The sequence below is a fragment of the Chiloscyllium punctatum genome, chromosome 26 (assembly GCF_047496795.1).
Source record: "Chiloscyllium punctatum isolate Juve2018m chromosome 26, sChiPun1.3, whole genome shotgun sequence".
Taxonomy (NCBI): Eukaryota; Metazoa; Chordata; class Chondrichthyes; order Orectolobiformes; family Hemiscylliidae; genus Chiloscyllium; species Chiloscyllium punctatum.
In genome coordinates, this window is record NC_092764.1 from 70,340,867 (window position 1) to 70,363,592 (window position 22,726).

The 22,726-nt window shown below is 50.4% G+C and overlaps 1 protein-coding gene across 3 annotated transcripts in view; it reads left to right on the forward strand.

The window, feature by feature from the left end:
* calb2a (calbindin 2a) overlaps window positions 1-20,362 on the forward strand; it is a 322,740-nt gene extending 302,378 nt beyond the window's left edge. For all 3 annotated transcript variants that reach the window (XM_072547589.1, XM_072547591.1, XM_072547590.1), the window contains 3 exons: window positions 12,823-12,876; window positions 15,370-15,441; window positions 16,891-20,362. In XM_072547589.1, the coding sequence (XP_072403690.1) occupies window positions 12,823-12,876; window positions 15,370-15,441; window positions 16,891-17,004 (240 nt within the window). In that variant the 3' untranslated portion in view covers window positions 17,005-20,362. The remainder of the gene's footprint in view (window positions 1-12,822; window positions 12,877-15,369; window positions 15,442-16,890) is intronic.
* The last annotated feature ends 2,364 nt before the right edge of the window (window positions 20,363-22,726 follow it).

The window sequence follows — 22,726 nt, forward strand, 5'->3', positions numbered from 1 at the left end:
AATAAGACTGTCCTCCCACCATTGCTCACTTGTGGCGCGGGCCTAGCAACAATCTGAAGCCTCGGGTGGATGTCCTCCCGGCAACAGTCTCTCTAAGGTGTTCTGTTTAATACAGCTGCAAGCTGCAGATTGTCTGCCCGCCTCTCGATGCCAGGACTTCTGTTCCGGGGGCCCTTGATCCTGAGGAAGGCCCGATGTTGGCATGCTAAGGCCTGAAGGCATTCCCAAAATTTCCAAAAGGCCTTTGACAAGGTGCCGCAAAACTGGCTACGAAGTCAGATAAGAGCCCGTGGTGTTAGGGGCAAGGGATGGATCGAGGATTGACTGACTGACAGAAGGCAGAGAGTTGAGATAAAAGGGGTCTTTTTCAGGGTGGCAGCAGGTGACGAGTGGAGTTCGGCAGTAGTTGGGACCTCAAATATTCACGTTATACATTAACAATCTGGATGTAGGAACTGAGGGCACTGTTACTGAGTGTGCAGAAAGAAAGGTAGAGGGATAGGTCGTGTTGAGGACATGGAGAGGCTGCAGAAGGACTTGGACAGTCTAGGAGAGTGGGCGAAGAAGTGGCAGATGGGATACGGCCTGGAAAAGTGTGAAACTATGTATATTTGGAGGAACAACAGAGGTGTGGACTATTTTCTAAACAGGGAAATGCTTCAGATATCTGAAGTGCAAAGGGACTTGGGAGTCCTCGCTAAGGATTCGCTTTAGGTTGGCATTTGGTTCATGGTCCATAAGGTTGACAAGGTTCATTTGGCAGTTAGGAAGGCAAATGCAAGGTTAGCTTTCGTTTCAACAGGGCTAGAATACAACAGCAGAGGTTTACTGTTGAAGCTGTGTAAGGGTCTGGTCAGACTGCATTTGGAATATTGTGAGCAATGGGTCCTGTATCTAGGAAAGATGTTCTGGCCTTGGCAGGGGCCCAGAGCAGGCTTACCAGAATGATCCTGGGGATGAAGGGCTTGTCCTGTGAGGAGCGGTCGAGGGTTCTGAATCTATACCCAATGGAGTTTAGAAGGATTAGGGGTGGAGGGATTTGATTGAACCTAATGGAATACTGAGAGGCCTCGACACAGTGGATATGAAGATGTTCCCACTAGCAGGAGAGACTAGGACCCAAGGACACAGGCTCATGGTGAATACCAACATGGCAGATGGTGAAATTTGAATTTAGGAATATCTGGAATCTAATGACCATGGTTGACATGTGACTCTAGATCCACAGCGATGTATTTGACTTTTAGCTGCCAGCTGACATGGCCTCGTGACCAATTGTTGTGTCAACTGCTTAAGAATTCTTCTAAAAAGGCATGATACAAGACCAACCACCCGTATTGGCCTAGGCACTGGAAACAAGAGCTACAGATTCAGCCCTCTGGACTCTGCTAAGTCCTTATTATCAATATCTGAGGGCTGGTGCCAAAATTGGGAGGGCTGTCTCATAAGGGAGTCAAGAAACAGCCTGATAGCCATTACTCATGGTGTCATTGTACCTTACAGCATCACCACTGGCATCCCTGTGTATGTCCTGTCTCAGGCCCAACTGAAATAGTGGTACAGTGGTTTACAGGTGAGAGGGAATTTGCCCTCGGAGCCATCAACATTGACACTGGAGTCTGACGTTGAACAGCACTTGAAGGAAGCACTGAGGGCAGTCAGGCTGCAATATGTACTCTGGGTGGAGGATCACCAAGAGTGGCTCAGCAGCAGCACTGCTGTTCGGGTCCTAAACAACATAGCTGCTAGACTGGGAACCAACAAGAGGGAAATACACACTTGACCTCATGCTCACCAATCTGCTAGCTGTAGCTGCATCTGTTCCTCACAGTGTCGGGTCAGAGGGGATCACCGCACTGTCCTTGTGGAGACAAAGTCCCACCTTCACATTGAGAATAACCTCCATCATGTTGCACGGCACTGTCACCGTGCTGAACGGAACAGACTTCAAACGGATCTTGAAACTCTAGGCTGGGCAGCCATGAGGCACTGTGGGCCACCAACAGCAGCAGAACTGTACTCCAGCACAATCTGTAACCTCTTGGCCCAGCATATCCCCCACTCAACCATCACCATCAAGCCAAGGGATCAACCCTGGTTAAATGGAGAGTGCAGGAGGGCATGCCAGGAGCAGCGTCAGGCTTACCTAAAAATGTGGTGTCAACCTGATGAAGCTACCAAAACAGCACTACCTCCATGCCAAATGGCATAAACGTCAAGTGATAGACAGAGCTAAGCGATCCCACAACCAACAGATCAGATCTAAGCTCTGTAGTCCTTCCACATCCAGCCGTGAATGATGGTGGACAACTAAACAACTCACTGAAGGAGGAGCCTCCACAAATATACCCATCTTCAGTCATGGAGGAGCCCAGCACATCAGGGCAAAAGCTGAGGCTGAAGTTCTCTCAGCAATCTTCAGGCAGAAGCACTGAGTAGATGATCCACTCCTCCTTCACAAATCCCCAAGTATCGCAGATACCAATCTTCAGCCAATTCGATTGGCTCCATCTTGCAAAGGCCATGGAGCTTGGCAATATTCCAACAACAGTTCTGAAGGCATGTGTACTAGGACTTGCCAAAACCCTCACCAAGCACCAACACTGGCATCTACCCAACAATGTGGAAATTTGCCCAGGTATGTTCTGTACATAAAAAGCAGGACAAATCCAACCTGGCCAATTACTGCCCCATCACTCTACTCGGAGTCATCAGGAAAGTGATGGAAGGTGTCATTAACAGTGCTATCTAGCAGCACCTGCTCAGCAGTGATACCCAGTTAGGGCTCCCCCAGAGCCCCTCGGTTTCTGGGCCTTATAGCTATCCTGGTTGAAACATGGATGAAGAACATTGAATTTGGGGAGGCAATGGCTGCGTCATATTATCGCTGGACTAGTAATCCAGAGACCCAGGCAGTGTTCTGAGGACATGGGATCAAATCCCACTCAGGCAGATGGTGGAATTTGAATTTAATTTTTTTTTAAATCTGCAATTCCGAGTCTAATGATGATCATGAAACCATTGTCAATTGGGTTTTAAAAACCATCTGATTCACTAATGTCCTTTAGGGAAGGAAACTGTCATCCCTAACTGGCCTGGCCTACATGTGACTCCAGACCCCACAGCGATGGGGTTGACTCTTAACTGCCTTCTGGACAATTAGGGATGGGCAATAAATGTTGGCACAGCCAATGACTCCCACACCCTGGATAAATGGATTAAAAATAAATTCCAGAGGTTAGGTGAGAGTGGCTCTTGACATCAAAGCCACTTTTGACCGAGTGCAGCATCAAGGATCCCAGCAAAACTGGGGTTGATGGGAATTCCAGCGAAATCTCTCCACTGATTCGAGTCAGACCTCAGAAAGGGTGATGGTTGTGGTTGTTGGAAGTCCGTCATCTCAGCTCTAGAATATCTCGGCAGGAGTTTCTCAGAGTAGTGTCTGAGGCCCAACCACCTTAAATTGCTTTATCGATGACCTTCCCTCCGTCATAATGTCGGAGGAGGCGATGTTCACACTGCATAATGTTCAACACCATTCATGACTCCTCAGATGCTGAAGCTGTGCATATTCAAATGCAGCAAAAACCCCTAGACAGTGTCCAGCCTTGGACTGACAAGTGGCAAGTGACTCCAAAAAGAGACAATCTAACCACTTCCCCATTGACAGTAGGTGCATGAACATCACTGAATCCCCCACTCCCAGGATTATCATTGATCAGAAACTGAACTGGACTAGCCACATGAATAGAGTGGCTAAAAGAACAGGTCAGAGGTTAGGAATCCAGAAAGGAACTCACCTCCTCATTCCTCAAAGCCTGTCCACCCCTCACAAGGCACAAGTCAAAAGTCCGAGGGAATACTCCCCTCTTGCCTGGATGGGTGCAGCTCCTACAACACTCAAGAAGCTTGACACCATCCAGGACAAAGCAGCCCCCGCTTGACTGGTACCACATTCGTAAGCATCCAGTCCCCCCACCACTGGCACTCAGGAGCTGCAGTATGGACTACCTTCATGGTAAACCCGCCCAGTTTGGGAATTGAAGCCATGCCTTTGGCATCATTGTGCATTGGAAACCAGCCGCCTCGCCAACTGAGCACCACCCCCAAAATCAATGGGGGGGGGGGAGGGGTCACCATTTGCTTAGCAGAATGCAGGGTTGCTCTCATTAGAGAGAGACAGTGGGAGGTGGTTTAACTGGAAGATCACCACACATCAGGCAAGGGGAGCGGTTGAGAAGGAAAGTCCTTCATCGTCTCATAGGCAGGTGTAGGATGTGAACCCAAACTGTAGGTGTCACTCTCCAGTGCAAAGCCAGTCAACTGAGCTAACCAACCCTGTCCAAGATATACAGCAGAAATTCACCAAGGTTTTTTAGAAAGCACCTTCCAAATCCATGACCACCACCATCTTGAAGGACAAGGGAAGTAGATACCTGGGAACACCACCATCTATAAGTTCCCCTCCTAACCAACTCACCACCCTGACTTGGAGATATATCATCACTCCATCACTGTCACTAGGTCAAAATTTTGGAACTCTCTCCCCAATAGCATTGTGAGTCTTTGTACCACAAATGAAGAGTGGTTCAGGAAGGGTTCTCACCATCACCTTCACGGTTGGGATGGGATAAAACTGCTGGCCCAGAATGAGATGCCCACCCTTCAAAACTGAACAACCAAATTGGAGAGACCAGGGATGAGTTATCAGACAGGTACTCAATCCAACAGAATGAATTCGTTCATTTCTAGAAACAAAACACTAAAGGAGAGACCAGTTTGTGTGGGACGTGCAGGTTTTTTAGGCACAGGAGGTTTTGTGTGGAAGGTGTTTCTGAGAGCCGGGCAGGTCAGTGAGGGATGTGCGGGTCAGTGAGGGACTTGCGGGTCAGTGAGGGACGTGTGGGTCAGTGAGGGGCCGTGCGGGTCAGTGAGGGGCCGTGCGGGTCAGTGAGGGGCCGTGCGGGTCAGTGAGGGGCCGTGCGGGTCAGTGAGGGACGTGTGGGTCAGTGAGGGACGTGCGGGTCAGTGAGGGGCTGTGCGGGTTAGTGAGGGACTTGCGGGTTAGTGAGGGGCTGTGCGGGTCAGTGAGGGACCGTGCGGGTCAGTGAGGGACGTGTGGGTCAGTGAGGGACGTGCGGGTTAGTGAGGGGCTGTGCGGGTTAGTGAGGGACTTGCGGGTCAGTGAGGGGCCGTGCGGGTCAGTGAGGGACGTGAGGGTTAGTGAGGGGCCGTGCGGGTCAGTGAGGGGCCGTGCGGGTTAGTGAGGGACGTGCGGGTTAGTGAGGGACGTGCGGGTTAGTGGGGGGCCGTGCGGGTTAGTGAGGGGCCGTGCGGGTTAGTGAGGGGCCGTGCGGGTTAGTGACGGGCCGTGCGGGTCAGTGAGGGACGTGCGGGTCAGTGGGGGGCCGTGCGGGTTAGTGAGGGACGTGCGGGTCAGTGAGGGGCCGTGCGGGTCAGTGAGGGGCCGTGCGGGTCAGTGAGGGGACGTGCGGGTTAGTGAGGGACGTGCGGGTCAGTGAGGGACCGTCCGGGTTAGTGAGGGACCGTCCGGGTTAGTGAGGGACATGCGGGTTAGTGAGGGACCGTCCGGGTTAGTGAGGGGCCGTGCGGGTTAGTGAGGGGCCGTGCGGGTCAGTGAGGGGCGTGTGGGTCAGTGAGGGACGTGCGGGTCAGTGAGGGACGTGCGGGTCAGTGAGAGCCGTGAGGGTTAGTGAGGGGACGTGAGGGTTAGTGAGGGACGTGCGGGTCAGTGAGGGACGTGTGGGTCAGTGAGGGACGTGCGGGTCAGTGAGGGACGTGCGGGTTAGTGGGGGGCCGTGCGGGTTAGTGAGGGGCCGTGCGGGTTAGTGAGGGACCGTGCGGGTTAGTGACGGGCCGTGCGGGTCAGTGGGGGGCCGTGCGGGTCAGTGAGGGGCCGTGCGGGTCAGTGAGGGGCCGTGCGGGTTAGTGACGGGCCGTGCGGGTCAGTGAGGGGACGTGCGGGTTAGTGAGGGACGTGCGGGTCAGTGAGGGACCGTGCGGGTTAGTGAGGGACCGTCCGGGTTAGTGAGGGACATGCGGGTTAGTGAGGGACCGTCCGGGTTAGTGAGGGGCCGTGCGGGTTAGTGAGGGGCCGTGCGGGTTAGTGAGGGGCCGTGCGGGTCAGTGAGGGGCGTGTGGGTCAGTGAGGGACGTGCGGGTCAGTGAGAGCCGTGAGGGTTAGTGAGGGGACGTGAGGGTTAGTGAGGGACGTGCGGGTCAGTGAGGGACGTGTGGGTCAGTGAGGGACGTGCGGGTCAGTGAGGGACGTGCGGGTTAGTGGGGGGCCGTGCGGGTTAGTGAGGGGCCGTGCGGGTTAGTGAGGGGCCGTGCGGGTTAGTGAGGGACCGTGCGGGTCAGTGGGGGGCCGTGCGGGTCAGTGGGGGGCCGTGCGGGTCAGTGAGGGGCCGTGCGGGTTAGTGACGGGCCGTGCGGGTCAGTGGGGGGCCGTGCGGGTCAGTGAGGGGCCGTGCGGGTCAGTGAGGGGCCGTGCGGGTCAGTGAGGGACGTGCGGGTCAGTGAGGGACCGTGCGGGTCAGTGAGGGACCGTCCGGGTCAGTGAGGGACCGTCCGGGTCAGTGAGGGACCGTCCGGGTTAGTGAGGGACATGCGGGTTAGTGAGGGACCGTCCGGGTTAGTGAGGGATGTGCGGGTTAGTGAGGGCCGTGCGGGTCAGTGAGGGGCGTGTGGGTCAGTGAGGGACGTGCGGGTCAGTGAGGGACGTGCGGGTCAGTGAGAGCCGTGCGGGTCAGTGAGGGACGTGAGGGTTAGTGAGGGGACGTGAGGGTTAGTGAGGGACGTGCGGGTCAGTGAGGGACGTGTGGGTCAGTGAGGGACGTGCGGGTTAGTGAGGGGCTGTGCGGGTTAGTGAGGGACCGTGCGGGTCAGTGAGGGCCGTGCGGGTCAGTGAAGGACGTGAGGGTTAGTGAGGGGCTGTGCGGGTCAGTGAGGGACGTGAGGGTTAGTGAGGGGCTGTGCGGGTCAGTGAGGGACGTGCGGGTTAGTGAGGGTTAGTGAGGGGACGTGCGGGTCAGTGAGGGACGTGCGGGTTAGTGAGGGGCTGTGCGGGTCAGTGAGGGACGTGCGGGTCAGTGAGGGACGTGCGGGTCAGTGAGGGACGTGCGGGTTAGTGAGGGACGTGCGGGTTAGTGAGGGACGTGCGGGTTAGTGAGGGGACGTGCGGGTCAGTGAGGGGCCGTGCGGGTCAGTGAGGGACCGTGCGGGTCAGTGAGGGACCGTGCGGGTCAGTGAGGGACGTGCGGGTCAGTGAGGGACCGTGCGGGTTAGTGAGGGACCGTGAGGGTTAGTGAGGGGCCGTGTGGGTTAGTGAGGGTTAGTGAGGGGCCGTGCGGGTTAGTGAGGGACGTGCGGGTTAGTGAGGGACGTGAGGGTTAGTGAGGGGCCGTGCGGGTCAGTGAGGGACCGTGCGGGTCAGTGAGGGGCCGTGCGGGTCAGTGAGGGACGTGAGGGTTAGTGAGGGGCCGTGCGGGTCAGTGAGGGACGTGAGGGTTAGTGAGGGACCGTGAGGGTTAGTGAGGGGCCGTGTGGGTTAGTGAGGGACGTGAGGGTTAGTGAGGGGCCGTGCGGGTCAGTGAGGGACGTGAGGGTTAGTGAGGGACCGTGAGGGTTAGTGAGGGGCAGTGCGGGTTAGTGAGGGACCGTGCGGGTTAGTGAGGGACGTGCGGGTTAGTGGGCGTCCGTGCGGGTTAGTGGGGGGCCGTGCGGGTTAGTGAGGGGCCGTGCGGGTTAGTGAGGGGCCGTGCGGGTTAGTGAGGGGCCGTGCGGGTCAGTGAGGGACGTGCGGGTCAGTGAGGGACGTGCGGGTTAGTGGGGGTCCGTGCGGGTCAGTGAGGGACGTGCGGGTCAGTGAGGGGCCGTGCGAGTTAGTGGGGGTCCGTGCGGGTTAGCGAGGGGACGTGCGGGTTAGTGGGGGGCCGTGCGGGTTAGTGAGGGACGTCCGGGTCAGTGAGGGGCCGTGCGGGTCAGTGAGGGGCCGTGCGGGTTAGTGAGGGGACGTGCGGGTTTGTGAGTGACGTGCAGGTCAGTGAGGGACCGTGCGGGTCAGTGAGGGACCGTGCGGGTCAGTGAGAGCCGTGCGGGTCAGTGAGGGACGTGAGGGTCAGTGAGGGACGTGCGGGTCAGTGAGGGACGTGCGGGTCAGTGAGGGACGTGCGGGTTAGTGAGGGGCCGTGCGGGTCAGTGAGGGACGTACGGGTCAGTGAGGGACCGTGAGGGTCAGTGAGGGACCGTGAGGGTTAGTGAGGGACATGCGGGTTAGTGAGGGACCGTCCAGGTTGGTGAGGGGCCGTGCGGGTTAGTGAGGGATGTGCAGGTTAGTGAGGGGCGGTGCAGGTTAGTGAGGGACGTGAGGGGCCATGAGGGTTAGTGAGGGAAAGTGCAGGTCAGTGAGGGGCCGTGCGGGTCAGTGAGGGATGTGCGGGTTAGTGAGGGGCAGTGCGGGTTAGTGAGGGGACGTGCGGGTTAGTGAGGGGACGTGCGGGTTAGTGAGGGGACGTGCGGGTTAGTGAGGGACCTGCGGGTCAGTGAGGGACCGTGCGGGTCAGTGAGGGGCCGTGCGGGTCAGTGAGAGCCGTGCGGGTCAGTGAGGGACGTGAGGGTCAGTGAGGGACGTGCGGGTCAGTGAGGGACGTGCGGGTCAGTGAGGGACGTGCGGGTCAGTGAGGGACGTGCGGGTTAGTGAGGGACGTGAGGGTTAGTGAGGGGCCGTGCGGGTCAGTGAGGGACGTACGGGTCAGTGAGGGACCGTGAGGGACCGTGAGGGTTAGTGAGGGACATGCGGGTTAGTGAGGGACCGTCCAGGTTGGTGAGGGGCCGTGCAGGTTAGTGAGGGATGTGCAGGTTAGTGAGGGGCGGTGCAGGTTAGTGAGGGACGTGAGGGGCCGTGAGGGTTAGTGAGGGAAAGTGCAGGTCAGTGAGGGGCCGTGCGGGTCAGTGAGGGATGTGCGGGTTAGTGAGGGGCAGTGCGGGTTAGTGAGGGGACGTGCGGGTTAGTGAGGGGACGTGCGGGTTAGTGAGGGGACGTGCGGGTTAGTGAGGGGACGTGCGGGTTAGTGAGGGACCTGCGGGTCAGTGAGGGGCCGTGCGGGTCAGTGAGGGACGTGCGGGTCAGTGAGGGGCCGTGCGGGTCAGTGAGGGGCCGTGCGGATCAGTGAGGGGACGTGCGGGTCAGTGAGGGGACGTGAGGGTTAGTGAGGGACGTGCGGGTTAGTGAGGGACCGTGCGGGTCAGTGAGGGGCCGTGCGGGTTAGTGAGGGTCAGTGTGGGACGTGCGGGTTAGTGGGGAACGTGCGGGTTAGTGAGGGGCCATGCGGGTTAGTGAGGGACGTGCGGGTTAGTGGGGAACGTGCGGGTTAGTGAGGGACGTGCGGGTCAGTGAGGGGCCGTGCGGGTTAGTGAGGGACCGTGCGGGTTAGTGAGGGGCCGTGCGGGTTAGTGAGGGACCGTGCGGGTTAGTGAGGGGACGTGCGGGTTAGTGAGGGGCCGTGCGGGTTAGTGAGGGGCCGTGCGGGTCAGTGCGGGACGTACGGGTTAGTGAGGGACCGTGAGGGTTAGTGAGGGACCGTGAGGGTTAGTGAGGGACGTGCGGGTCAGTGAGGGGGCGTGCGGGTCAGTGAGGGGCCGTGCGGGTTAGTGAGGGACGTGCGGGTCAGTGAGGGACATGCGGGTTAGTGAGGGACTTGCGGGTCAGTGAGGGGCCGTGCGGGTCAGTGAGGGACGTGCGGGTTAGTGAGGGACCGTGCGGGTTAGTGAGGGACATGCGGGTTAGTGAGGGACCGTCCGGGTTAGTGAGGGACATGCGGGTTAGTGAGGGACCGTCCGGGTTAGTGAGGGGCCGTGCGGGTTAGTGAGGGATGTGCAGGTTAGTGAGGGGCCGTGCAGGTTAGTGAGGGATGTGAGGGTTAGTGAGGGGCCGTGAGGGTTAGTGAGGGAAAGTGCAGGTCAGTGAAGGGCCGTGCGGGTTAGTGAAGGACGTGCGGGTTAGTGAAGGACGTGCGGGTTAGTGAGGGACGTGCGGGTTAGTGAGGGACCGTGCGGGTCAGTGAGGGACGTGAGGGTCAGTGAGGGACGTGAGGGTTAGTGAGGGACGTGCGGGTCAGTGAGGGACGTGCGGGTCAGTGAGGGACGTGAGGGTTAGTGAGGGACGTGAGGGTTAGTGAGGGACGTGCGGGTCAGTGAGGGACGTGAGGGTCAGTGAGGGACGTGAGGGTTAGTGAGGGACGTGAGGGTCAGTGAGGGACGTGAGGGTCAGTGAGGGACGTGTGGGTCAGTGAGGGACGTGTGGGTCAGTGAGGGACGTGCGGGTTAATGAGGGACAAGCATGTTAATGGGCTTCAGGTCAAAAAAACCGCCTTCTGAAATTCTCGAATCTCCAATTTCTGCGTGTCTTTCTGTTTCTCAGAAGTTGTGTGTTTCTGTCTGTGTCACTTTTTCAGTGGGTGTTTCTCTGTTGCTCAGTTCCTTTATGTCTTGCTTTTGTCCCTTTTTTTGCTGTGTCTCTGTATCTGTTTTGCTCCTCTGTCTGTTTCAACCTTACCCCTTATTGTGTGTATCTCTCTCTCTCTCTCTCTCTCGCTGGTATATTTGCTTTCTCCATGCTCTCTGTGTTTTGCTCGCTCAATGTTTTTTCTGTCTGTCATTCTCTCCATTTTTTCTCTATCTTTGTGTCTCTTTTGCATCTCTCCTATCTCTGGTTTCTTTTTGTTTCAAGGCTTTCTGTTCTGAACCCCCCACCCCAGAGTCTGTCTTGAACCTGCTCTGGCCACATTCCTTTTAATCAATATTTCTTTCTCCAAATTCGCTGACCCTCTCCTCTTATTCTCTGTGCCTGTTTTTCTCTTTCCACTCTACTTGCCTCTCTTCCTGTCCTTGTCTCGCCTGTTTTGTCTGTCGTGTAGTCAATCAGCCCGTTTTAAGTGGTTGGTCAGTTACTGGTGGACAGCAGGTCATATGGAAAATCTAAATGGTCAGTGACAGTACAAATTATTGTAAAGCTTAATCCCACCAAACAGTCCCTGGGCAGGTATGGCACAGGGCAAGATACAGAAATCTTCCTACGCCGCTCCATCAGATACTTCCAGGGGAGGTTAAATCCAGATTAACACTCCCTCTACACAGTCCACATCAAACACTCCCAGGACAGATACAGTAACAGGGTTAGATCCACAGTATAACTCCCTCTACACTGTCCACATCAAACACTCCCAGGACAGAGACAGCACAGGGTTAGATCCACAGTATAACTCCCTCTACAGAGTCCACATCAAACACTCCCAGGACAGAGACAACGATAGATTAGATACAGAATAAAGCTCCTTGACACTATCCCCATCAGATAGTTCCAATGCAAGACAGCATGAATTAGATAGAGAGTAAAGATCCTTCTATGCTGTCCACATCAAACACTCCCAGGATAGGAATAGTATGGGGTTAGATATAGAGGAAGGCTCTCTAACATTAAGGGCATTTAAATGGTTCTTGGATAGACATATGGATGATAATGGAATAGGGAGGGTTAGATGGGCTTCAGGTTGGTTTCACAGGTCGGCACAACATCGAGGGCCGAAGGGCCTGTACTGCGCTGTAACGTTCTGTGTTCTACACTGACCTATCAAATCTTGCAGTTGATGCACTGCACGTTGCAATATAGAGTGAGCTTTCTATTCGACTGTTCCATTAAATAGTCCCAAGTCAAGTACAGCAGGGCCTAGCTATTCAATTTTTTTAAAAAACTCTCAAATGCACAGTGCGAATCCTGCTACACATTAAAGCATTTTTCTGCTCCCTATCCATTTTCCTTTGGCAGTCCAGCTGTGAAAGTACCAATAACAGAAGCTTTGAACACTTCACGCCTCTTAATACTGTCCAACTAAACACTGAGACCTTCGCAAGAGATCACAGAGAAAAAAAACATTTATTATAGCCACATAAAGTCGTCAGTTAAGAACATCTGGGCTTAAAGCCAAGTATACTTAATGGAGCTGTAAGAATTCAAGGGAAGAGTTCTGGGACCTGACCTCAATATGCGTGCTTGGCAATATAATTGCTAGTACGTCTCTTGAATCCATTGTAACAGAACAAGGGGAAGCAAATGGATCTCAGCATCCACACTGCTTGTGAGAGTTCTCCCTAACAACCAGGGATCAGATATCCCCCAAGACCTGGGTATGGCAAGGCAGTAACAACATCAGCCCAGATTTTACCTTAAAACCGATGTCAAACATTAGGATATTTGGCTGAGCAATATTGGGCAATGACTTCAGTGATTCTCCAACCTCTGCTCCTCATTATTGCTTTCGAAAGACAGAGAGGGAGAGAACGACAAACTTCATTCCCCAACAATCCTGTAGACCCTGAGGCTCACTGTTTACATCTCCCCCTGAAGGCAACATCATCACGGTTGCATCCCCATCGTACCCCTTGCACAGAGTATTTTACAAAGGACACTTTTTTTTTGCGAAGGTGGGAAGAGACGCTTATGAAAGTGGCGGATTCTTAGGTCTTCACTGCAGCTCCAGACCTGTCCCATTTCATTCAGCCAATGACGTTTGGAGTAAATACAGAGTCCTGGGGCTGGGTAGTTCAACTTCTCACCCTCACCGCTATGTATTCAGAGAGAACAATGGATGGTGAGAGAAAAGAACTGCTTTGCACAAAAAAAAATTTCATTTGACAGAAATATCAGAGTCTGAAAACACACTGAGACAGACAACATGGAGCTTGTGATTTTACTGTAAAAATCTGCTTAATTTGTTTGGTTAATGCCTCTTCTTGTATCCACAGGGGATGAAACTGAGTGCAGAGGAGTTCAATGCAATATTCACGTTTTATGACCGGGTAATTATCGCCCCCAGTGTTAATGCAAAGCCTTCACACAGATCTGCATGGTCTATCACAGGCTTCTTGTTTGAGTAGATGAATCGAGACTCTGTTGTTTGAAATGTTTACCCTCCTCATAAAGGCGGGTGAGTATTTCAGGTGTACTGTCCCAAGGGTTCCAAGCCCTCCCCCAAATGGATCATTCCCCCATGAGGGGGAAGATGATCCATGCTGCTGCTCCTGACCGCTATCCCGTGACCATGGAGTGCCGTGGCCATTCAGTGAGAACAGAATCGGGTTGTGATCGAAAACAGAGCATGCTGGAGAAACTCAGCAGATCTGGCAGAATCTGTGAGGAGAGAAAGTGAGTTCATGTTTTAAGTTGAGACCTTTTGTTATGTTGGGCACAGTTCCAGGTCATCACACTGGTATTCCAATGGAGTAAAAGTACCGGAACTCGGGGGCAGAGCTTCAAAGTAAAGGGGAGTGGATTTAGGACTGAGTTGAGGAGGAACATCTTCTCCCAAAGGGTTGTCAATCCGTGGAATTCTCTGCCCAGAGGTGTTTTTGAAGCTACCTCATGGAATATTTTTAAGGCATTGTTTGAGGTTTGAACAGGAAAGGAATTAAGAGTGACAGTGAGCAGGTGGGCAAGTGGAGCTGAGTCCATGAAAGGGTCAGCCATGATGGGCCAGATGGCCTACCCCTGCCCCCATTTCTACTGTTCTTACGGGCTGCAGTCTGACACAAACCAATCGATGGTTGCTGCAAATCTGAACAAAACACAGAGAATGCCACAGATACTCAGTGGAGTCAGCACCAGCTGTAGAGAGAGAAACAAAGTTAACGGGCAGAACTTCGGATTAAGGTCGGAGGTGGAATAGTCTAAAGCCTCGTGTGGAGAGCAGGCCGACCGTGAATCTGCCGTTATTAATCAGGCTGAGCGTGCTCTTGGCCATTAAGTCCCTGCTCACTAAAAACCGGGCTGACGTTACAAACCTCTGGGCACTTTTGTTCTGTGCAGGTTGGGTGGGATGAGCAGCGCTTAGTGCATTAAGGCAATTAAATGGACAACGAAGGCTGATTTTCTGAAGCCGACTTGAAATTTCCAGTCAACAGACCGGACTATAGGGCGGTCTCCCAGCATCAAGTTGTTGGGGGCTGGTTTCCACTATACTATCATCAGCTGAAACCTCCAAGATAGCCACGACTGCACTTCTTTACAAAAGCCTTCAGAACATGCCGCCATTTTGAAGTGCCTGAACTCCACAGGGTCCTCCCTTTGACTCCCAAGACTGGGTGGCCAATAGCAGATCCTTCAACGATGACAAATTGGCAGGTGTACCAACCCTCTGCTATCCTCAATCGAATGGAGCATGCAGTTAGACTCTGAATTGGTCTGATCACTAAAAATAAACGGTGTGTTTGGGTACCAGGCGCCAGCGTGATGCAGGAACGGGACCTGGAAACGTGCCCAACATAACAAAAGGTCCCAACTTAAAACATTAACTCAGTTTCTCTCCTCACAGATTCTGCTCGATCTGCTGAGTTTCTCCAGCATGCTCTGTTTCCAATCACAATCTGATTCTGTTCTCACTGAATGCCACGACACTCCCTGGTCACAGGATAGCGGTCAGGAGCAGCAGCACGGATCATCTTCCCCCTCCATGGCCCAAGGAAGCTAAAGCCAATCTGTAATATCCCCACTGACATCCCGAAGAAAGTCTGTAAGGCTGACTGGGAATTGTAACTGGGACACGTTGGTCTCAATGCTCTGTGCCATGCACGACACCAACACAAATCTCAAGTGTTCACTCAAAGGCACACAGAGGTGCTGTGGGAGCTGTGCCTTGGAGCCATCGTAACTCACAGGAACAGGAGGAGGCCATTGGCTCATTCGAAGCCTGTTCCACCATTGAGTGTATTCACATCTGACTTGTTCCTCGAATCTTATCACCACCCTTTCCTCCCAGAATCCCTTACCTCAATCAAGAAACCTTCCAACCCTCCCAAGGTTTTCAGAGAGAAGTGAGACAACCGCCCCCAGGGAAGAATATTTAAAATATGTAAATGATGGGAAATTATCGTCCCGGGTCATCAATACCATGTGTTCCCATGGTGAGCAGTAGGAAGGGGACTCTTTGAATGGCCATGGTCTTTATGCAGCTGGCCACACAAGCTGGACCACATTACTATCTTTGATACTAACTGACCACACCTTGCCAAAGCCATACCCTCACAAACCTACAGTGACAGGAGGAACTTCACTCAAAATACACAAAGCAGATTGACTCTCGGAGATGACGCTAGGACGGGTTAGGGTGGGTCAGACCCCAACAAAGCAGAAAATCCCAAAGACTTCTAGCTGTGATAGAGAGAATCTTCACTGCTTTATCAGCAAAGTGCCCAGTGCGTCTTATTATCTAACTGCGTGGGGGGTGGGGTTGGGGGTTGCAGAGTACGTTGATTCTGTTATTTCTCACTTCAGTTATGTTCTGTCTGCTTCCTCAGGATGGAAATGGTTACATCGATAGTAATGAGCTGGATGCGCTACTGAAAGATTTATACGAGAAAAACAAAAAGGTGAGTTCGGGACTACAATACTGACAGTCCGGGAGTGTCGGGTTCTGTGTGCTCAATACACACAAAAAGCACTTCTGCAACACCTCTTCCATCAAACACTCCCAGCACTGGGTAACCGACAAAAGTTCACTCGACTCTTTTAACGGCACGGTGGCTCAGTGGTTAGCACTGCTGCCTCACAGCACCAGGGTCCCAGGTTCGATTCAGCCTCGGGCAACTGTGTGTTGTTTTGCACATTCTCCCCGTGTCTGTGTGGGTTTCCTCTGGTTTCCTCCCACAGTCCAAAGATGTGCAGGTCAGGGTTTCTCTTCGGAGGGTCGGTGTGGACTGGTTGAGCAGAAGGGCCTGTTCCCACACGATAGGGAATCTAATCTAATCTAAAAGTAAAGCTCCCTCAACATTGTCCCCATCATTCCCCCCCAATCGTGGGGTTACATAGAGAGTCAAGCTCTCTCCACTCTTCATCTGAAAGTAAAGCTCTTTCTAATGTTTTAAACTGGAAGTAATACCCTCTTTACTCTTTACAATTGAAAGTAAAGCCCTCTCAACATTGTGGCAAAACTGATGAAGGGCTTTTGCCCAAAATGTCGATTTTCCTGCTCCTCGGATGCTGCCTGACCTGCTGTGCTTTTCCAGCACCACTCTAATCTAGACTCTCAACATTGTACCCATCAAACTCTCCCAGGAAGATACAGCACGGGTTTAGGGACAGAGTGAAGCTACCTCTACACTGTCCCCATCAAACACTCACAGGGCAAATGAAGCATGGAGTTAAATACAGAACAAAGTTCCCAATATAGTAGTACATCACACACTCCTGGGGCAGATACACCAAGGGGTAAGATACGGAGTGAAGGTCACTGCACCATCCAGTCAGCCACTCATCTGCTGGGTAGGTGTAGCACAGACTAGTCACTTACTACAAAAATGACTTGGAGATGCCGGTGTTGGACTGGGGTGTACAAAGTTAAAAATCACACAACACCAGGTTATAGTCCAACAGGTTTAATTGGAAGACAACCACCTGATGAAGGAGCAGCGCTCCGAAAGCTAGTGCTTCCAAATAAACTTTTGCAAAAATTTAACATTGTTGTAATGTGTTAATTTGAGAGGGACTCCGAATTACGAGCTGCTCCTGGGGTCAGGAAGGTTTTAATGCTGCAGGAACTGGGTGGAGGCTGCACAGACTGAAAAATAAACCATCCCTCCTTGGGCAATCAGAAGTAGACCAGCGACATGAGGATTCATGGCAAACTGGAAAAACATCACACTGGAAAAACATTACACCTGGGGCTGCTTAATATCGACAGTCACTTAACAGAAATTGGAAATCTCCTCCTCCCTTTAGTGCCTTTTCTTTCAGCACAAAATTGTACAATGAAGTTTTCAAAATTTATCACCGAAACAGATCCACAGCTAATGGGTTATTTTTGCAATTCTCTGCCCTAGGAGATGGATATTAAGAAACTGACTGCGTACAAGAAAAACATCCTGTCGCTCTCGCACGGTGGAAAACTATATCGACGGGAGCTGGAGATGATCTTGTGCACAGAGCCCCTGTAGGGAGGACCTCTTCAACAGGATTGCACTCCAGCCTATATCATTCAGTCCACTCCCTCACCTCCCTTCCCCCCCCCTCCCACCCAACGTAACCTTAACCCGGCGCATGTGCAGGGTGTCCTGGAAACCACAAATGTGCTTGTATTGCAGATTAAGAAATGTCACTAAGGGACAGGCATCAAAGCTGAGGTGTGAACTCACTCATAATGGCTGCCCATTATTTTCTATATATCTCCCTTTGCTCAGCATTTTAAAGCAACAGATAATATATTAGATACATATTATATATATATACATACACAGAATATATATAGAAGTATTTTGAGTCTTGGTAAATGCTGTTGTTTGTCAAAGGTAAGCCTGTGATTTACAGCAGAAAGCCAATTATCCAACAGACAAATTTGTTGAAGTCTATTTTATTCGCTTTGTTTTACTCAGTTGTCCCAGCTGCAGAAGTCACATGATGTTCCTTATGCAAACCACCAACCTGGATGTTGGGATCTATCCATCATGGTGTGCCTAGGGAGCTCCAGGGGTTTTGGTATTGGCCATCCTGGATTTTCTCTGCATTCCCATGACCGATCACCTAGCTTGCTGGGGGCTCCACCGAAATGACTCACTGAGACAAAAGATTTCAATAGCAAGGAGCAAAAGGGGGTCACAAACTACAGTAAGCTCAGAATTAGGAGGTACCCCTCCAAAGTGTAATAAGATTAAGTCACCAAAGAAAGGCACAGCAGTGTTTCTTGTGAGCAAATGCACTGAAAGCTGTGGTGAGAAGATAATGAGGTAACAACGGGGCAGGGCAGAAAGTGCCTGATCTGTTGGACAGAATGCTCTGACTGTCTCCCTAAACAAGGCTGGAGGCAGAAACAGCCAAAAACAGTCGGTGTATATCACAGCGGCCAGACTGTCTCGCAAATAGACTACAGGATCGGGCACGCACCAATCCTCACGGAGGTTTCTTTTGGTGTAGCCATGGCAACACCTGATAGAGTTGGTCAGCAAAGTTCAGAGATATATAATTCAGCCATTACACTCTATCAGGGGTAAAGTTAACCATTACAGTCTGTCAAGGCTAATGATAAATATAACCATTACATCTGTCAGGGTCAGCGATAAAAATAGAACTATTAACGTGTGTCAGGGTCAGCAATATAAATGTAACCATTACAGTCTGTCAGGGTCAGCGATACAAATATAAGCATTATAGTCTGTCGGGGTCAGCGATATAAATTTAACCATTACAGTCTGTCAGGGTCAGCGATATAAATATAACCATTACAGTCTGTCAGGGTCAGTGATAAATATAACCATTACAGTCTGTCAGGGTCAGCGATATAAATATAACCATTACAGTCTGTCAGGGTCAGTGATAAATATAATCATTATAGTCTGTTAGGGTCAGCGATATAAATATAACCATTACAGTCCATCAGGGCCAATGATAAATATAACCATTACAGTCTGTCGGGGTCAGCGATATAAATATAACCATTACAGTCCGTCAGGGCCGATGATAAATATGACCATTACAGTCTGCCGGGTCAGCAATATAACCATTACAGTCTGTTGGGTTCAGTGATAGAAAAGTAGGCATTATAGTCTGTTGGGGCCAGTAATATAAATATTGTCATTACAGTCTGTCATGGCCACCAAGTAATACATAACCATTACAAGTCTGTCAAGAGTCAGAGATTAAATATAATCATTACAGTCTGTCAGGGGCCAGTGATATCAATATTACCATTACATGCATCAGAGGTCAGAAATATAAATATAACCATTACAGTCTGTCAGATATCAGAGATGTAAATAGAATCATTAAACTGTGTCAGAGGTCGTTGATGTAAATTAGCCATTACAGTCTGTTGAAAGTCAGAGATGTAAATAGAATCACTACAGTGTTTCAGAAGTGTAAATATAATTATTATATTGTCCGAGGCCAGTGACATAAACATGACCATGAATCTGTCAGGAATATAAAAAAAACCATTACAATCCATCGGGGTCAGAGATATAAGTATAACCATTACAGTCTGACACCATGTAAATGGATGGTTCTAGTTTTCACAATTCTATCTAGCAGTCCCCTACAAATGTTACTTATTCTTTCTGTGACAATTATAAATTTCTGATAACAATTATACACTTGCTGTTTACTAAACTCTTTGGTTACACTCTCGAAATTTAACCAATGTTTCTGATAATCCCTTTCAATTTGATGACCTGTTATTCCCCCTTGCAGTTCCTATCTCCGAATCCACCTTTTCTGAGTTTCTTTAGTCATTCCTCATAATTCAGACCCCTGACACTGAAGATCATTCCTGGGGTTCTCCTTTGCACTTCCTCCAACACCTGAATGTCTCCTTTGTGTCTAAGCAACCAGAGTTAGATGTGACGTTGAGATTGTTTGATCAGAACACTATACTGCTGGATCACAATTGAAGTTATCTTTGACTGCCTTTCCAGAATTCATGACTTAACCTTTGCATCGCAGGATTGATAATGTAAATCATGGGCATTACATACAGAGGGGACTGGAGCAATATTGGGACTTCCTGGTTAATTTACTATCCACAACTCGCTGTGACAAAAGCTGATGGTTACATAGTTCTCATAATGCATGAATCATTTATTGAGCCCCCACCACAAACAAGGTAGTTGATCAGGAAATGTCAGGGTACCCATGAACTTTCGTATCTGTCATGTTACCAGCTAACAATGGCTCTTAAAAGACTGGCAAGTGACAGAAGGTGAATAATAAAAAAATACACCATCTGGTATCCCGTTTGAAAGGACTCAGCTTTTGTAGTTTGTGCTATGTGCAGTCAATATTTGAGTTGGTAATATCAAGCGATGCAGGCTTTGAAACAGACAGGCCTACTCTTGCCCACTGCCCCGTTAACTCCAGTAGAAAATGTTTGTGTTTGAAGGACACAATGAACAGGATCTGGGGTGTGCCTCAAGGTTAAATCCCCTGTCGACTCTTGTTGTCAGGTGAAGTGGCAGGGAATTATCAATATCCCTGGCCATGTGTCATAGGAACAATACATCCTTTCAATAAATAGACACAATTAAGAGTTAAAATTAAATATCCAAATTATACTTACGACAAATCGCCACAGTCTGACGGAACTGGCTTTTTGCTTGCCACTGAGGTCTTTTTATTTGCTTGATTTGTCGGCTGTTTTCAGTTTCTTCTCCTCGTCCCACTTTTACAATTTGTAGACAGTTGTGAAGCCTCTTTAGATGATCTGTTACAATGCCCAGTCTTTCCAGTGAGTTGTAACCTTTCTTTCTTATTCCACGGCTATGAAGCAATGTTGCCTCCAAATCAATTAAAATCAATTGAACAATGTTTCTCCTGTCTGAGTTTATTTCTATAAATCTGGGAATCTGATGTGAAGCGTTCGCTGTAAGACAGAAATCTATGGATAAAACCAGACTCCAAAACACACATTTAACCCAATAAAGCAAACACCCTTAATGAAGGAGCAGCACAAGGCCAACCTAATAGTGATGTGTCAACCTGGAGAACTAACAACACAGGATCGTTCGTGTGCAAAATAACAGAGGCAGCAAGTGATAGATAGAGCTAATCTATACCACAACCGACAGATTGAATCGAAGCACTGGAACAAATTCCTGCAGATGCTGCAATCTGTACTGGAAACAACAAATGCTAGCGATCACAGCAGGTCAGACAGCATCCATGGAGAGAGAAAGCAGGATAATGTTTCAGAAGGATCACCTCGACTCAAAATGTTAGCTTGCTCTCCCCTCTATGGATGCTGTCTGACTCGCTGTGATCTCCAGCATTTGTTGTTTTCAGATCAAATCCAAACATGGTTCATGTGGACCATAGAAAAGCCTTTAACAAAACTCCGCGTGGTATACAGATTGGTAAAGTAACATGTCATTCAGGGTGAGCTTGCCAATTGGATACAAAATTGGCTTGACGGAGCAAGAGAGTGGTGGTGGAGGGTTGTTTTTCAGACTGGAAGCCTGTGACCAGTGGTGTTCCACAGAGGATTGGTGCTGGGTCCTCTTTAAGACCATAAGACATAGGAGTGGAAGTAAGGCCATTCGGCCCATCGAGTCCACTCCGCCATTCAATCATAGCTGATGGGCATTTCAACTCCACTTACCCACATTCTCCCCGTAGCCCTTAGTTCCTTGTGACATCAAGAATTTATCAATCTCTGCCTTGAAGACATTTAGCGTCCCGTCCTCCACTGCACTCCGCGGCAATGAATTCCACAGGCCCACCACTCTCTGGCTGAAGAAATGTCTCCGCATTTCTGTTCTGAATTGACCCCCTCTAATTCTAAGGCTGTATCCACAGGTCCTAGTCTCCTTGCCTAATGGAAACAATTTCCTAGCGTCCATCCTTTCTGTTTGTTATTCCCATAAATGATTTGCACGAGAATACAGGAGGCATGGCTCATAAGTTTGTGTATGACCCCAAAATTGGTGGTGCAGTGGACAGGGAAGAAGGTTAAGATTACAAAGAGTTCTTGCTGAATTGGGTCAAAGGGCTGAGGAGTGGCAGGTGGAGTTTAATTTGGATAAATGTGAGGTATTGCAGTTTGGTAAAACAAACAAGAGCAGGACCTGTACAATTAATGGTAGGGCCCTGGGTAGTGTTGTAGAAGGGTTCAGATACATAATTCTTTGAAATTTTAGTTGCCCAACGACTAGAATGATATTATTAAATTGGAGAGGGTTCAGAAATGATTTACCAGAATGTTGCCAGGAATGAAGATGGAGTTACCAAAACTTGGCTGGTACTTTTTTCACTGAAGCGTAGGAAGTTGAGGGATGATGTTATAGAGCATGAGGGCATAGGTAAGGTGAATAGCAAGGGTCTTTTCCCCAAGGTGGGGAGTTCAAAACTAAGGGGCATATTTTTAAGGTGAGAGGAGGAAGTTTTAACAAAGACATGAGGGGCAATGTTTCTTCCACAGAGAGTTGTTCGTATGTGGAATGGACTTCCAGAGGAAGTGGTGGATGCAGATATAGCAACAACATTTAAAAGGCATTTGGATAAGTACATGAATAGGATAGGTGTGGAAGGATATGAGCCAAATGCAGGCAAGTGGGAGTATTTTAGTTCGGGAACTTGGTTGGCATGGACCGATTGGAACAAGAGTGTTTCCATGCTGTATGAATCTATAGTCCTACCACATCTAATGAATGATGCTGAACAGTTAAGTAACTCACAGATTCCATAAATGTTCCCATCTTTGAGGATCCTCAATGATGGGAGAACCCAGTGCAGCACAACAGCGCAAATGACAAGGCTGAAGCAAAACCTTTCAGCCAGAAGTACCAAGTGGATGATCCAGAACAGTCTCATGCACCAGCATCATAGATACTAGTCTTCCACCAGTTTGATTAACTTCCATGTTACCAAGAAATGCTTGAAGGCAGTGGGACCTGGCAGTATTCCAGCAATAGCACTGAGTACACGTGCTCTATTGCTCGCTGCTCGCCTGTCAAAATTATTCCCGTACAGCTACAGTACTGGCATCTGCCTGACAATGGGGAAAGTTGCTCAAGTAGGTCTTGTCCATTAAAAGCAGGACAAATCCAACCTGACAAATTATTGCACTGTCAGTTTACGCTCGATCATCAGCAAATTGAAGGAAAGGGTCATTGATAGCGGTATCGAGTGACACTTGCCAAGGAATACCCCGGTCACTGATGCTCGGTTTGGGAT